Source organism: Delphinus delphis, chromosome 9, assembly GCF_949987515.2.
Source record: "Delphinus delphis chromosome 9, mDelDel1.2, whole genome shotgun sequence".
NCBI lineage: Eukaryota > Metazoa > Chordata > Mammalia > Artiodactyla > Delphinidae > Delphinus > Delphinus delphis.
The window spans coordinates 78,983,689-79,000,199 of NC_082691.1; the positions used below are offsets into that span (position 1 = coordinate 78,983,689).

Sequence of the window (16,511 nt, forward strand, 5' to 3'; positions counted from 1 at the left end):
TTATGTAACTTGAGTACAGAGTGTTAGTTTAAAATATGAGCACTCGGGCTTCCCTGGTGGCGCAGTGGTTGAGAGTCCGCCTGCCGATGTAGGGGATACGGGTTCGTGCCCTGGTCCGGGAAGATCCCACATGCCGCGGAGTGGCTGGGCCTGTGAGCCATGGCCGCTGAGCCTGCGCGTCCGGAGCCCGTGCTCCGCAGCGGGAGAGGCCACGGCAGTGAGAGGCCTGCGTACCACAAAAAAAAATAATTAATTAAATAAAATATAAGCACTCTTAGGGTTTTATGTATGTATTTTATATCTAACTGTCAAATGTCCTGATAAGATTTGTTACTCTTACTTACCAATTTACAAATTTCACATATCTGTCCAACTCACAGCCATTTGAAGTTGATTCACTTCCAAATGTAACTTTTTAGATCAGTAACACGAATACACGAGGGGTAGTATTTGCTGACTTAATGACAATGTTAGTGCATTCTTCAAGGTTTGTGTGAATTATTCAAATTCCAGTGTAGCTGCATTTGTGAGCAATATGGTTTCACTATCCAATATGGAAACATTTTCGACCTTTGTGGAAACTACAGCCTGTAGAAAGGTTTAAAAATCTAGTGGCATACCAACAAGAGTCCTAATAGGTGTATGGTCCTTATACGTTTTTCCAGTTTATATATTAAAACACTTTTCTGACCTAATTCTTGAGGAGAAAAAATAATCGCAAAGTGGTATAATAAATCCTCTCTTTTGCCTAATTTATCTAACTCGGTCTCTCATGTTTTGTGTAAACCTTGAGAAGAAGCATGTCGTAGCAGAAAGACAGAACAAATCAGAGGTGATAAATCTGGATCCCTTTCCCAGTTCTTCCTGACATTTGTTATATGGCCTTGGACAAGTCACTTACCCATCTAGGAATGAAACTTTCCTCTTTTTACCATTTGCGGGGAAAGATCATCTTTAAGATTGCTGTCAGACTTTCTTTAGGGTCTCTGTGATGAATACAGCATGATGAATGTTGTTTCATTTTTGTATAAGGATCCAAAACAATGGAATCATAATTACACATTTCTAGCTTTTAATTCTAAATACTGTGATGAAAAGGTGTAAATTAAATAATCAGATCAACATTGATTGATAGGACCTATGTCTATAAGTTTAAAACAGTCATCACTTTTTTCCTCATGTCTGACTGAAAATTAGCAGGAGACATAGTTATCAACACTTAGCACATAGATGTGAAGACATTCACTGCTGATACAGAACAGATGGACCATTAGATATTGAATCTTGTCATACATTAAATAATATGCCTTGAAATTATTTTCCAGATATTTTAAGGTATAATTTACGTGAGCCAAATCATAAGTTTTAAAACGCAAAATTACTTCCATAAGGAATATTTTCAGAAAGTTCTTTTTAAAGACAACAAAGGGTACATTTTGGAGAGCTTTTTTAATAGTTAGAATCTGAAAAATACCAAGGCTATATTCAACAAAACAGCACTCCATCAAAAGCTATATAGAACAGAACTTTCCATAGACACACTTGTTCTGGCTGGGGAGAGTGGGAAGAGAAGCAATATGAATTCTCTCTTGATCTTACATTTAAATTTGTGGGTCACTAGTAGCTACCAACCCAGAATGGAGGCCTCCCAGTACCATGCTGCCTTTTAAGTAGAATGTCACTTCCTAGGTAAGACTGTACTATAAAGGGTACCTAGGCCATGTACAGATGATCTTCATCCAGAATTTATCCTGTACTATTTTAATTTTTCCCACTTTTAAGCTTATTGGTATGATTTATAAGATTCTTTTGTTATTTATTAATGCAAGTATCATTACAAGACCACTTATTTTCTAAAACCAACGAATGTTTGATTACATAGCTGAAAAGTATAGAGCTGGTATATACCCAGATACTATGATGAATATTAGCAACATGTTAAACCGCTATACTAATATGTTTTAATTTACCTTTTCCTCTTCTAAGAGATGCTACCTTCTTCCCATTCTCTCAGACACATCCTCTATCCATCCATCCATCCGTCTATCCATTCATTTTTCTCTAGCTATGTATTCCACCTCTCCCTCCCAAATGTTTTGAAATTTTAGGTTAATCTCATTTGAGGCTCAGGTAGGCAAGAGAGTCTAGGATGCAGCCGAATACTTTGTGGTTGGTGGAATTTACTTACTACTGGAAATCTGTCTAATCATTCAACACTTAATACCTATTGTACTCCTGGCATTGCATTAAAAATTGAGTCTACATAAATCAAAAGACATGGCCCCATCTTTAAAAAAAAAACATAATGAGCATAAAAGCACAAAACAAATATACTGCAAAATACTATAACCACCGATTAATTAAAATATTTAAAATAAAATAATGGAGAATAATGTCCAGGAAGTGAAGGTCATCCTTGGATTAATTAAGCATACTTTTCAAAGCAGTCTTAAGGTGAGTGTGAATGGAGATTTGCGTTGGGTATAATAGAAACAGAAACTGGAGTGCAAGAGTCTGCTTAGGAAATGAGAGGCTGTTTCGCAGGGAGGAAACCACTGAGTTGTCTTTAAAAAGGAAGTGTTTGCACGGCACATTAGTGACTGAGGCATTTTGGTCAGAAGAACCATGTTTAAAGCAGGGAGGAGAAATACTGAGTTAGAGCAGGAAAAGACATGTTCAATGATCTACAACATGTTTGTGTTATTGGATATAAACTTCAAGGAGAAAAGTCAAAAAAGATTTGGACCACAGATAGGTAGGGTTTAGGTATTAAAAGATTTGGGGTACTATAATCTAAAAATCTGTAAAGCACAGAACTAGAGCCAATATGTCAAAGTAACAGGGAGATAGATTTGGGGCTCGATACAAAAAAAATATCAACAGTAGGAGGCATAACATTGGAAAAGGAGAGTCTCCTCTTTGGGTACCATTTGGAGATACTTACAAGAGATTGAGTTTTGAGTTAGTACAAGAAATGTCTAGTAACTAAAGATGGTTCATAAAGAAGTAAGCTCCTTGTCACTGAAGGTATTCAAACTGGGTCTTTTTAATATGTCAGAGATGCTAGGGAAGGGACTCTTGTATCAGCTGTGATATTGCACTAGGTCCCTTAAGGTATTTTACAACTTTAAGATTCATTGAAAAATAAATAGAAACCCTTTCAACCGGCTTGTGTAACCATATTTTAGAGGAATCAAGGAGGTTTTAATTCAGTGATCTTAAAAGCAGGTGTATCAAATCCAGTGTTTTCATATCAGTGTGTCAGGAAATACTACATCTGTGGTTACACAGGTAAGCCACACTTTCCCTGTAGTTCCTGCTCCAGTCTGGTGTCAATTCTGCTCAAATGTGGACTTTCAGTAGGATAGTTTCTTTATCATGAGACCTGTGACCCTCATCTTTCCCATTTCTCATTAGTCTGCCATGCTCTTTCACCTTTCCAGGATATGAACCTCGCTCAGGGTCCCTTTGACCCCACATTGCAGTTGATTCTACATCCACTCGTCTTCCTCCTACATCACCTCTTCTCTGTTGAAGACATTCCTGTGTTCTGTCAGTTATCTATGCTCTCACAGGCTTGATTATTAAAGGTTATAACATCACAGCAGAGGGCTAGTTTTTTGCTATGCATATCGTCGCCTTTGAATTTTTTTTTTTGGCTTGTGACATTATATAATTTTGTACTATTCATAATTATAGCAGTGAATTCATTGAGCAAATATTTCAGGGCACCTACAACATGCCAGACATTATTCTTAGCACTGAGGACTAACAATGACATAAGACAAGTACCTTGCCCTTTGGGGGCTTACATTCTGGTGAGGGAGGACCAACTAAAATTATGAAACATGAATAAACAAATATATAAATAAAGTATTTCAGATAGTGATAAGTGCCACAAAGCAAACAAAAGGGGGAAGAATAGTGACTTGGCTGGCAGGGCTGGTACTTTTAGCTCAGGTGGTCAGAGAAGGACTCTCAGAGGATGTGGCATTTTAGCCAATGCATAAATGATGGGAAAGAGGCAAGTGGCCAGAGGGAACATCAAGAACCAGGGCCCTGAGATGATCCTGGCGGGTTTCTTAGAGGGAGAAAGAAAGAACCAGTGGGCTAGAGCCTAGTGGGTGCAGGTAGGAGTTGTAGGAGGTGAAACCGCTGGGGTTCGAGGGGACCAGGTGGCAGAGGGTCTTATAGCCCTTGCTGAAATAATGGAATATCATTGTAATTCCAGTGGGAAGCCACTGAAGAATTCTGTGCAGGAAAATGATTATTGAAAAAAATATCACAAATTGAAGTGTGTCATGTAAGAACAAATGTTACGTTAAAGCTCATTAGGATAAATATCCTGTCGCTTGGATCTTTTAAATGGAAAATGAGATTGGCATTTTCCCCTAAGCAGATCTTTCCATTTAAACTTAACCACTCATGAGTAATGCTTCAAATAAATTAAATGACCCACATCAAAGAGTGTCATTAGCAGTATTAATTTAAAAATTTTTTAAATTAAGGACCGTTTGCATTAGTTTACAGCAGCAGTTGGTTCTTTGCTCTTCTCAATTGTTTGTAGTGAGAGATGTTACTCTTATTATCTGAATGAAAATAGATTCAGGTGACATTTTAGGTCACGGTTGTCGTTGATTCCAAATATATTCATTCTCAAAACTCTCATCAAGGCTAGCATCTGTTGGAGAGAAAATCACCCCTGTTTTTGGTTATATGCTCACTATTTCCTCACCTCGTTTTGTTATTACTGCATTATCATACTTATAATATAAAGCTGCCTTCTTTTTTCATCAAAATGTTACCACACTAGAATTTCATTTCTATGTGGTCACAGCTTGATGCCTTTTGCTAGCAGCTGAATATCCTCAGAACGGCACAGTCCCTTAAATATTGAGTGAAAATAGCTTTGGACAGGCTTTCTTTTCCACTCTGGTCCTGTCCAAGATGGCAAGACATCCTGGTATACGGCAACAGTGGAAGAGTAACTAGGGCATGGAGGTGTCCGACTCCTTGGCACCAACTGCCAAGTTCAAGTGTCATCTCTGCTTCTACCATGTCTGATATCTGCTCAGTCTTCTTCATCTGGTACAGGTAAAGCTGAGATAAATTTGGAGGCTATAAAATTCTCTAATAACGGTGTTTTGTAAAAGTAGGTGATAAGTAGATGATTTCCACTTATGTTTTAATTCTGGAGATTTCTGTCATAATCTTTAAGCATCTTGGAAGTTGTCTTGCTGACCATGCCAGCTAGTAGTATAAATTGCTTTCTTTTCTTTCCAGGAAATGTTTCCAGACTGCACACTTTTACTTAGAGGACAGTACATCCCCTCGAGTAATATCCACACCTCCAACACCTATCTTTCCAATTTCAGGTAATAGCTTAAAGTGTGACCCTGAGTAGCTGGTAGATGTTAAATGAAAAGCGTGATGTTGGAAGGTTTTTCCTTATTGGAGTACTTTGCAAATGGCTATAATGTAGATTAGTTAAATGTTTGTGTTGCCCAAAATATTATGTATCAGGCATTCAGGTTTATAACTCGTTCTTGTTAATTTTGAACATTCTTGGGACTTCCCTGGTGGCACAATGGTTAAGAATCTGCCTGCCAATGCAGGGGACACGGGTTCGAGCCCTGGTCCAGGAAGATCCCACACGCCGCAGAGCAACTAAGCCCGTGCGCCACAACTGCTGAGCCTGCGCTCTAGAGCCCGTGAGCCACAACTACTGAGCCCACGCACCTAGAGCCCGTGCTCCACAACAAGAGTAGCCACCGCAATGAGAAACCCACGCACCACAATGAAGAGTAGCTCCCGCTCACCACAACTAGAGAAATGAAGACCCAAACAGTCAATAAATTAATTAATTAATTAATTTTTTAAAGTAATTAATAAAAAAATGTTTTGAACAGTCTTAACCATACAGGTAATGTGGCAAAATAATTTATAGCTGTTCAGATGTTATATGTTAAAGAACATAAATATTTATAGCAATAAAATATCAGTAAGGAATAATGCTGACTTTCAGTCATTTGCATTCCTTCAATGGAAACCTAAACAACAAAAGTCAGACTAAATCATTGCAGTAAGGATGGACAGGACAAAACCTACAAAAGTAAAGATAACGTTTAGTTCCCTTCTGATTATCTGAGTGTATGTGAGAAAAGGTTTCTTAACTACATTACGGGAAAAAAAAGAAATTTTAAAATGGTGAGGGTACAAGAAAAACTTGAGCACAAAGAATGCGTGGTTGCCGGAAATACTTTAAGTGAAAATGTCAGTTGTATCCGTGGGAAAACATCAACTGTTTTATCAGAACTTACCTAGTTAACAATATTCAAGAATTAACCAGGGTCATTTTAAGACCCTTACTGACCCTAGAGTTCACACTGTAACTAAGGTCACAGACACTTATGAATTAACATTTTATAACATTTCAGAATGAAAAGTGCTAACAATAATAAAAAAAAAAAGTTTACTAGAAATGTGCGAATTAAGGAAGCAGAACTGGAGGACAGAGGACGAGACGAGGACACGGAGAGTCACCAAACTAGGGAAAGCAAATGGAAACATTCCACTCTACATCTTTGTACAGAAGCCTCTTTTTAAATTGTCTGAGATGCCAGATGTTATTGCTTGAGGCTCAAATTCTACATGAAGTTATCTCCTGAAGTCTCATGATTTCAAAAACAAAAATAAAGAAGAGAAGCATTTTCCTTGTAATTTGCAGCAGGCATAGGAATAAGAAGTGTTTTGCTCCTTTACCTCTTTTATCAACTCTATCAACTCTGTGTCTTTAACCACCACTGTTTTGTTTTTCTAGTTTATATTAAAATTCTTTCTTTTAGTACAGCACAATTTCTCATTAACATATTTAGAATTTTGAGACCAGTTGCTCTTGGTGATCTATTGTGTTTAGTTCCCTTCACTTTCAAACATACCTCTTCTACATATCCTGTCAGCATGGGTATGCAAATTAACTATACCATTATCCAAAGTCCAACACAGTTTATTATTAACAGTAAATAAAATAATCCAAAATCAGGTTGTCCAGGAAATCCAGAATCCCCTGTTCTACTTCTTAGAAGAAAGGTGCTCAAGGGCATCTCCTCCTTTTACTTGCAGACCAATTCGTGAAAGAATTACCAAAAGACATGATGGCAAATGAGAAGTAGTCAGTTTGCTTGTGGAAAGAGGTTAGCTGTGCAGGATAATATCCGTGGTTTTGACGAAGCTTTACTAGGAGAACTAACGATTTAGATGTGACAAGTTATTTCTGTTTTCTTGTCTAATTATAAAAGCTACTTCTAGGCAAGATCCTTCTGTAGGTGTGAAGGTGAAATTACACCTTTGTCTAGTGTTTCTTAAGGTTAACTCGCTAATTCAATTTTAGTATTCAGGTATACTCATCTAAAAGAGAACAGATGGATTCTAATTTTTTTTAAATCAACAAATTCTTGGCAACTGAAGCTTAAAAATATTAAATGGCCTAGATGCTGAACATCTGTTGATGTAGATAACTGGTTCTAGTGAAATGTGTTTGATGTTTCCTTGTCAGAGGAAGGAAATTGTGAAATTGCACACTGTGAACTAGTAATATGTTTAATCTAAGAAAGTCTTTCCAGGAAAAAAAAAAAAAAAAAACAGAACCAGGTAAAATAAGTTGGCCCCTTCACAATTAATTAACAGATCCAATGACTTTGTTTACATAGCATATTTTCAAGTTAGAATTCTTGAAATTTTACAGATTAAAAGTCCCAAAGGTTTTTGACATTATCCTTAATGATAGTCTGCATATAAATGTTTTCTATTATTTATAGAAAGAAGGAAAAAATGTTTTCAAATGTAAACATCTGACTATTTAACGGAGAGGCATTAAACTGCACAATTTTATAAAACTGAAATTGCACGATATATTATGTTTAGTCCAGGGTAAAATTGAAAATATATTATTTCTGCATTTTTTCCCCAGAATTTGCAGGCAACTCCCACTCATGTTAAAGGAAGTTATCCATAAAGAGATGCAGTCCATTGATAAGAAGTGAGGCTGTGATATTATTTATAACTTAACATTGAAAATTAAGTTTCTCTTTAGAGTATGAAAGGAAAAGAGATTCTTGATCAAATCAGAATTCTAAAATGCAGGTTATGATTGAAAGTAAATATAGAGAAAATTGATAATTGTTGCTGAATGTTTCTTTGAACATAAATTCAGTCGGGATTATAGGAATAAGTGAACCTTGAAGTTGTTTTAGAAGAAGCCTCTTTATAAATCTCTATAAATGAGAGGCACATTTATTTCTGTTGAATTATCCTTTCCAACATGATTTTTTTATTCACTTAGATGATGTTGGAGCAATTCCAGTAAAGCACTTTCCAAAGCATGTTGCAGACTTACATGCAAGTAGTGGGTTTACTGAAGAATTTGAGGTATGATTTTAATATGTCTATTTTAAATAATATGGAAAATAGTAAATTTTTAAAATTCAGCAATAGGCTATTTCTTGACATTGAAACCATTTTCACCTCTAGCAAGATTATTAGTTCCATAATCAATTATGTGTTTAGGATATGTGTTATGTTTATCATACAATTTAGAAAATTGGTTTTCCATTTTAAAATTCAAGTTGTAAAAGTGGAAAAAACAAAAACATTGTTAATTCTCTCCCATAAACTCAGAGCTCTAGTATTCTTTTTTAAATCTGAACTAGTAACACTGATTCCTTTTAATTTCCTAAATTATATAAATTATAGTAAACTAGTAAATTTCATAATTTTTAGCCAAAGTACATACAAGTTCTTAATTGGAAGGACTACAACAGTGTAAATGCAGAAGCATTTATTATACAAGGCATAATAAATATTATACAAGAAGGTAAAACCCCATCTTCTCAAGAAAATATGCATTTCTAAAAAACATTTGAACTTCACAATCAGTGAAGATTTTTCTAGTAGTATTCTGTAAAACACTCTTAGATGGTAGGGGCAGAGAAATTTACTGCAAATTTATCATGGCCCACTGAGCTGTCAGTTAAAGAGCTTTTCCAAAATAGGGCGCCATAAACCAACCGTTAGCAATAATAACCACGAAACATAAAGTTACTCTTGTTGAGCGCTCCCTAATATGCCGATCATCATACTAGATGCTTCTACATTCAACCGTCACCCAACTCTGGAAGTTATTTGTTTTTATTTCTATTCATATTGCTGATGAAATCAACTTCCACAGAAGTTAATTAACAACTAATAAATAGCAGGGTTGGGATTCAAACTTAACACTCATGTCCTTTCCATTCTAGGAATTGAGGGATCCCCACCCCCTCCCCAGCCTCTCCCCTTTAGGAAGCATCACATTGCTTTTTTGCCTCCTTACCTCAGCCCCAAGTGCTCAATTGACCTCCCTCTTTGGAGCCCTTTGAGGTCTGATCCTGATCAGAGGATACACCACCATCCCTAATATACGCAGAAACTGCTCCCCACGAATCAGATCAACAAGAACGTGTTTATGGAAGGAAAACGCCAGAGATTAGAAAGCTTTAAGAAACCAAAGGAAAGAGAAATGAAATATATGTTTTCACTAAATTAAAAACAGTAGAAATCAGCTAATTTAATCTTAAAAGAAGTCTAAGTCATAGCTACATTGAATAAGAAAGCAGTGTGAAGTGACTACGAAGTAAAGTGGAATAATATGAAGAATTATATTTTTAAAACATCAAATTATTTTTTCCTACCATAATAGAGGGTACTGGGTGGTGCGGTATTAACTTGTAGAAACTATCAGGCATCCATCAAACAAAATCATAGTTGCAAAAGGGAGAATATGCTAAGGATGTGTCTAATCTTCCAGATGTTAAAAGCCATAAGGAGGGGCTTCCCTGGTGGTGCAGTGGTTAAGAATCCGCCTGCCAACGCAGGGGACACGGGTTCGAGCCCTGGTCCAGGAAGATCCCACATGCTGTGGAGCAACTAAGCCCGTGCGCCACAGCTCCTGAGCCTGCGCTCTAGAGCCCGCGAGCCACAACTACTGAAGTCTGCATACCTAGAGACCGTGCTCTGCAACAAGAGAAGCCACTGCAATGAGAAGCCCACACACCGCGACAAAGAGTAGCCCCCGCTCACGGCAACTAGGGAAAGCCCATGTGCAGCAACAAAGACCCAACGCAGCCAAAAATAAATAAATTTTAAAAAGAAGAAAAAAAAAGCCATAAGGAAAAATAGACAGTTTATTGTAAAAGTTGCTGATAAGCATATATACAAAGGCAGATTCACAGTTTTCACTATAAAATCATTTTGAATATTATTAAGCAGTTCATAATGATTAAATTAATAAAATAACCTCACATTTTTACTCAAGAAGTATTTTCTTAATTCCATTGGTTTAACTCATAGTCTGATTAAAGAAAACTTTTCATTAACTTAGTAATTAGCTTAATAACTAATAATGCTTCACCTTTTCAGTGGTTCATATATTAAATTGTTTTTAAATCTAGAGTCAGAATGACTTGCTCCAGAAGAGGCCTTAAAAGCTTGTTTAGTGAAAGGCTGAGCCATTTTGCTGATGAATCAGATTTATATTTAAGTTACATACTTTCTCAAAAATTATAAAGCTTTCATGTCATTACCTTAATATGTACTAAATAATTGCAAATTCCAAACTAATATATTTAGATAGAAGACATCCCTGGGAAGGATTTTAATTCATTTTAAAAGAGAAATGGCAGAAATAATTTTTCTCTACCCATTGAAGTTTTATTTTAATTAAAAAGAGGTCTACTAATTAAATATGTAGAAAGTAGTACTATCTAAATGTTGTTTCAAAAGACATAGTATATATGATAAAAAAAAATTTCAGGAGATTTCTAATGTTTTGACAACTCTACAGACCACCTAATAGGAAACTGTTTACTCTTTAAAATTACTCAAAATAAACAAACAAAAAAAATGTACTACTAATTCAGTTTTAAATAGTTCTATCATGATCAAATACAATTATATTTGAATATTAGTAAATCTGCCTAGTATGTTAAAATGTGTCATCAAGTATGTGGGTTTTCTCATCAGCATTTTAAAAAGTCATCATATTATTATACCACTGTCCCCTTTTAAAAGTGGTGTTTTTTTCCTTTTACATAATGTTAAGGTTCCCAGCTGTTAGAAGTTTTGATTTGCATGCAACTGTTTGAAACATTCTGTTTTGTTAGTATTTGACAAATGTATTTATTGCATGATCATGGTTTTCCATTGTAAACCTAATATGAACACTTTCTTTTCTCATTTGTCGTGTGCTGTGGAATTTGATTTCTTTACTTTTTTGGCATTCATTCCCTCATTAGACACTGAAAGAGTTTTACCAGGTAAGGCATTATTTCACTGCATTTTCTTTTAGCCAAGAAATAGTTGTAACATATAAAAAAAAATTTTTGGATAGATTGTTTTGTTTTTGTCTTCTGTAGTATATTTTAAGGCACTTTGTTTGAAAGGATGTGTGTTAAAACGTTATGCGTACAATTTCTTTACAGGAGGTGCAGAGCTGTACTGTTGATTTAGGCATCACAGCAGACAGCTCCAATCACCCTGACAATAAGCACAAGAACCGATACATAAATATTGTTGCCTGTAAGTATACCCTTCACTCAACTCTGACTTGTTATCATTGTCGTTGTGGTGCTTTTAGTTCACTGTCCTGAAGTCCTCTGACAGCAGACCTCGGTGTAGCTGTTTCAGGACCTTTGTATCAGGGGATGAGACTTGCGTTAGATAATAACACTCCAGTTTAAATACATTCTGCAATGAATGACATGTTTCTTTTGAACAAAATAAACTCATATTTTAATCCAGTCCTTTCTTCAGACCCCATGGCCTGTAAATCTGTCCTTATGGTTTTCTGTTATTATTTATACTCCATAGTCCTACTTTTACTGGAGATCCCCCTACTTGATGTGAATTTACTAATAAAATGGGATTTTCTTTAGACTCTATTTTTTCCTTCTACCGTTTTCCCTCCTCTCTTGCCATTCTCCCCTGGGGTCTGATAAAGGGTTAATTGGATTCATTCTTTTTATTTCTTCTCTCCCTTTACTGCCTTAGCTGACCTCTCTTTTTCTCCTCCATGAGCAGCTTTCTGGCTCTTTTCTTTAGGACAAGTTTACCTATTTTTTTGTATGAAATTAGCATGTTTCTTCCATCTTCTTGCAGCACCTCTTATTTACATCTGTTCCCTTTTATTTTCCTTTATAGCCCCCTCCATTTCTTGAAATTCATTCTTCCCCGAAACTTCAACTTATATCCTTTCTTATGTATTCAGTGGGCCTTCCTAGATTCATGTGAACATGGTATTACCAGCTCGGTTATTTAAATTCTGGTTCCATTCTAGTTTCTGGAATGGGAATTTTTACGATCACAGTTCTAAGTAGTTTGCATGGATGCTGTCTTTTATCCCCACAAGGTTTACACCAGTCTTTCCATTTTGATAGAACGTTCTGCTTCATGTTTGTCTTTCTCAACAGAAGCAGCTATCCTGCTGCACATAAAAACTCAGTTGCTTCTTGGACAGGGTGAAGTGGTTGTTAGACCATTCTCTCCACAAGCTAAATAGAAAATAGCCGCCGGCTAATTAAGAAGCAGATAGAGATTAACATTTGTTGAACACCTACTATGTGCCTGGCACTGTGAATTCGTCATTTCATTCCATCCCTGAAATAACCTGGCAAGGTAGAGGTAATAACAGTCCTACTCTGAGATGAAGAAAGCAACCCGGAAAACTTACCCAGTAATACCCTTCTGAAAATCTGAAAACCAAAATGCAAAAGTAGCCTGCCATCCAAACCCTTCTTTCCATGGCCACACATCTATTTCTGCCTACATTTCCTGCATCTTTGTGAACTGCTAATATCACCAAAGTATTATTATCCCAGAACGTCTCTTTAACTTGTCATAGTTTGGTCTGTATTCATTTCTTCATCCTTGAAAAAAAAAAATAGTCTGCCCAGTGAAATCCCCAAGTGTCCTTCTAGTGACACTTTCCTTTCTTACTACGCAGTTCCTCCAAATATAGTTTCTCTGTAGAACTGAATTTAATCCCAAATGCCTCATTTCAACACATTTAATTATGACCGTGCACCATGTATAAGTTACCACGGTTTTCATCCCCTCTTCACTGAGAGTACAGGATCCGTGTCCTCCGTTCTTGGGCAGTCGTTGCCCTGCTTCCCTTTGCAATAGCTCCTCTTTGAGATCTTCCATTGAAAGAGCTGTTTGCTGTAACCATTCACGGAAACTTTCTAGACCCCTTCTGCTTCCTTCTCTACTTCTTCTTCCACCATCAGCCTCCTGTTCAGAGCATGCATGCTGCCATCCTTCCTGAGCTTTCTGACACCCCCGTCACTCTTCTCTCCCCTTCACTGGCTCTGCAGTGTTCACAGCCCCAGTATCCACCTTTAGAAACCCATCTAAGATGCCAACTTCAGGATTCAACCTCTATGAAAAGGTTTATTTTCATCCCCAACCAATACAGTTTCTGTCTTCGTGTCCCTCTAGGATTCTGCACCTCTCTCTTGACACCGGAACATTCCTCTCTGTGTATATGTCCATTCTCACCTTCCACACTGGAAACCTTGAAAGAGGATTTTGTTGTATTTCTCTTTATTTTTGTCATCTCTGTATCCTCCGAAAGCTGACTAAAGTAAATGATGTTTGCACTGATTTTAATTGTATTTGATAAATTATTATGTAAATATAAATGAACTTTATGCTGAAAAGCAGTTCATGCTATAGTGAAATATTTTCTTTTTTTTTTATTACAGATGACCATAGTAGGGTTAAGCTTGCACAACTTGCTGAAAAGGATGGCAAACTGACTGATTACATCAATGCCAATTATGTGGATGTAAGCATGTTTCAACTGAAATTTTATGAAAATTATGTTAAACTATGAATTTATTATACCATGGTATTGTACATAGAATAGTAATAAGTATTAAATGAAAGATAGTAAAAAATACAAATTAGTAGTAAGAGATCCCGTAGCTAAAAGTTTTCAGATTGAATGGCATTCAAGCTCTTATACTTGGTTCATCTCCTGGGTGAGAGAGGGAATTCAGGCTGAGAAATTACATTCAAGGTAGGATGTATATATTCTGATAGTTTTATAGCTCCTTAAATAAGAGGGGTAGGATCAGTGCTTATTTGGAATGTCCCATAGCTCCTAGCCCATCACTATGTAGGTAGCAGCTGCTAAATAAATTTTGACTGAAAAATTCTCAGGGTAGTACTGGCTAAAAGGCAAACACATGATTTCTAAACCAGTTACCAGCCTTTATCATCCTGGGCCCTTCTCAGGATACCCAGCTTTGTGAAACTTACTGGAGATCTCCAGGGACTGTAGACCACTGACTAACTTACTGGTTTTTTTCCTGTGGTCAGTTGAATGCCAATGGAACTCAGTTCTTTTCCTGACACTGACCTTGCAGTCTAGCAGCCTTCAGGTTTGTGCTGTTTGGAACAGTTAATTCAAAGAAGTGAGTAGCAAATATAAGTACACAGTAGGCTTGTTGTAGGCAACCACGTCAGGCTTCCATAGTAGGAAGTGTGCATGTCAGATTGAATGTGAGCTTTGGAGTTAGAACTGGTTCTGAATCCCAGCTCTGCCATCGGCTAACTGTGAAAGCTTGGAAAGCCACTGAACTCCTCTGAGCTTCAGTTTCCTATCTCCAAATCAGGGATGATGCTTCCATTTTGCATATAAATTAAGGATTAGGGTTAATGTTTGTAAACTATCTTGGCCAACAGTGAGTAATAAGTGAAGGATAGCTATTAATGATTAGCGTTGCTCAGTGCCACCAAGGAGAGGGTAAGGAGAAAACACCAAAGGTTTCCTGACTATTATAAACAGCTGAGCCCTAATGCCTCGAACATATTTCAAAGCAGCACAATTAAGCACCAGATGTCAAGCATAGTAAACAGACTTGGATTAAATGCACTTAGACTAGAGGTGCAGAGAATAGTGGTTGTGTCAGTGCAAAAAGAACTCTTTTTTTTTTTTTTTTTTTTTTTTTTGCGGTACGCGGGCCTCTCACTGTTGTGGCCTCTCCCGTTGCGGAGCACAGGCTCCGGACGCGCAGCCTCAGCAGCCATGCCTCACGGGCCCAGCTGCTCCGCGGCATGTGGGATCTTCCCAGACCGGGGCATGAACCCGTGTCCCCTGCATCAGCAGGCGGACTCTCAACCACTGCGCCACCAGGGAAGCCCAAGAACTCTTTTTTTTACAAAAATTATAACTAAAGAAGAGTTGCTGTCTTTGCTAGTACTAGTAAGTTTCTCTAGCTTTGAAAGTTTTTTTTTTTTATGGTTTTCTATTATAGCAAAAATCTCCTGATCTTAGAAACTGAGCAGATAAAAATGGCATACAAATTTGTCAGTAAGAAACATTTGTCATTTGTTTCTTCAGGGCTACAACAGACCAAAAGCTTACATTGCTGCCCAAGGCCCACTGAAATCTACAGCTGAAGATTTCTGGAGAATGATATGGGAGCATAATGTGGAAGTTATTGTCATGATAACAAACCTTGTGGAGAAAGGAAGGGTATGAAGGTCATCTATTATGCCATCCCCGAGATAGTGATTAGAAATGCTTTAAGTTGCTTTTGATAGAGTCAGCATTAAAGTCAGGGAAGCTAATCAGCATTCCTTTCAAGTAAGTATGACAGCTTAAGGGAAACTGTTAAAAGGTCAAAAAGTTTCGCTGTAACTCAAGCTACCTGCTATTTAAATGCATTCTTCATTCCGTAAGAAAAAGCAAATGAGGTTCATTGAAAAGCGATGCAGAGTGAAGTAGATTTTAATTCATGGGAGCTGGATTCTAGTCCTGGCTAATTTATAGCAACTCAGTACATCTGGCCTCACTTTCCTCATCTGAAAGGGGGGAGTTTGAATCTGATCATCTCAAGTCTCTTTCAGCCCTGTAATTCTCTCTCTGCTCTCCTCGACAACAAACCTGCAATCACTTAGAACAGAAAGAACGTGTTTAGAAGAATGAGGGAGTCATGGTATCCAATCTTTACTGATTTCAGGGATGACTTACACTAAGCATTTGAAATATGAAAAGAGCATCTTGACTTTCTCTTTTGCAGAGAAAATGTGACCAGTACTGGCCTGCCGATGGGAATGAAGAGTATGGGAACTTTCTGGTCACTCAAAAGAGCGTTCAAATGCTTGCATATTACACTGTGAGGACTTTTACTCTAAGGAACACAAAGATCAAAAAGGTGAGTCCACAAGTGATGGCTATCATCAATTGAGTAATACATCTCAATCCTTTTTTAAGAAAACAGGTGGTATAACCGAAACAGGGTAAAAATACAAATAATTAAAGGCATTCAGAGTTCTTATCACAGGGCTTCCCTGGTGGCGCAGTGGTTGGGAGTCCGCCTGCCGATGCAGGGGACACGGGTTCGTGCCCCGATCCGGGAAGATCCCACATGCCGCGGAGCGGCTGGGCCCGTGAGCCACGGCCGCTG

The 16,511-nt window shown here is 37.3% G+C and overlaps 1 protein-coding gene across 2 annotated transcripts in view; it reads left to right on the top strand.

Annotated features, from left to right (window-relative positions):
- Window positions 1-16,511, top strand: part of PTPRZ1 (protein tyrosine phosphatase receptor type Z1) — a 162,764-nt gene that overhangs the window by 131,260 nt on the left and 14,993 nt on the right. For both annotated transcript variants that reach the window (XM_060020798.1, XM_060020799.1), the window contains exons 14-20: window positions 5,284-5,375; window positions 8,342-8,427; window positions 11,331-11,351; window positions 11,517-11,613; window positions 13,800-13,882; window positions 15,443-15,577; window positions 16,125-16,259. In XM_060020798.1, coding sequence (XP_059876781.1) covers window positions 5,284-5,375; window positions 8,342-8,427; window positions 11,331-11,351; window positions 11,517-11,613; window positions 13,800-13,882; window positions 15,443-15,577; window positions 16,125-16,259 — 649 coding nt within the window. The remainder of the gene's footprint in view (window positions 1-5,283; window positions 5,376-8,341; window positions 8,428-11,330; window positions 11,352-11,516; window positions 11,614-13,799; window positions 13,883-15,442; window positions 15,578-16,124; window positions 16,260-16,511) is intronic.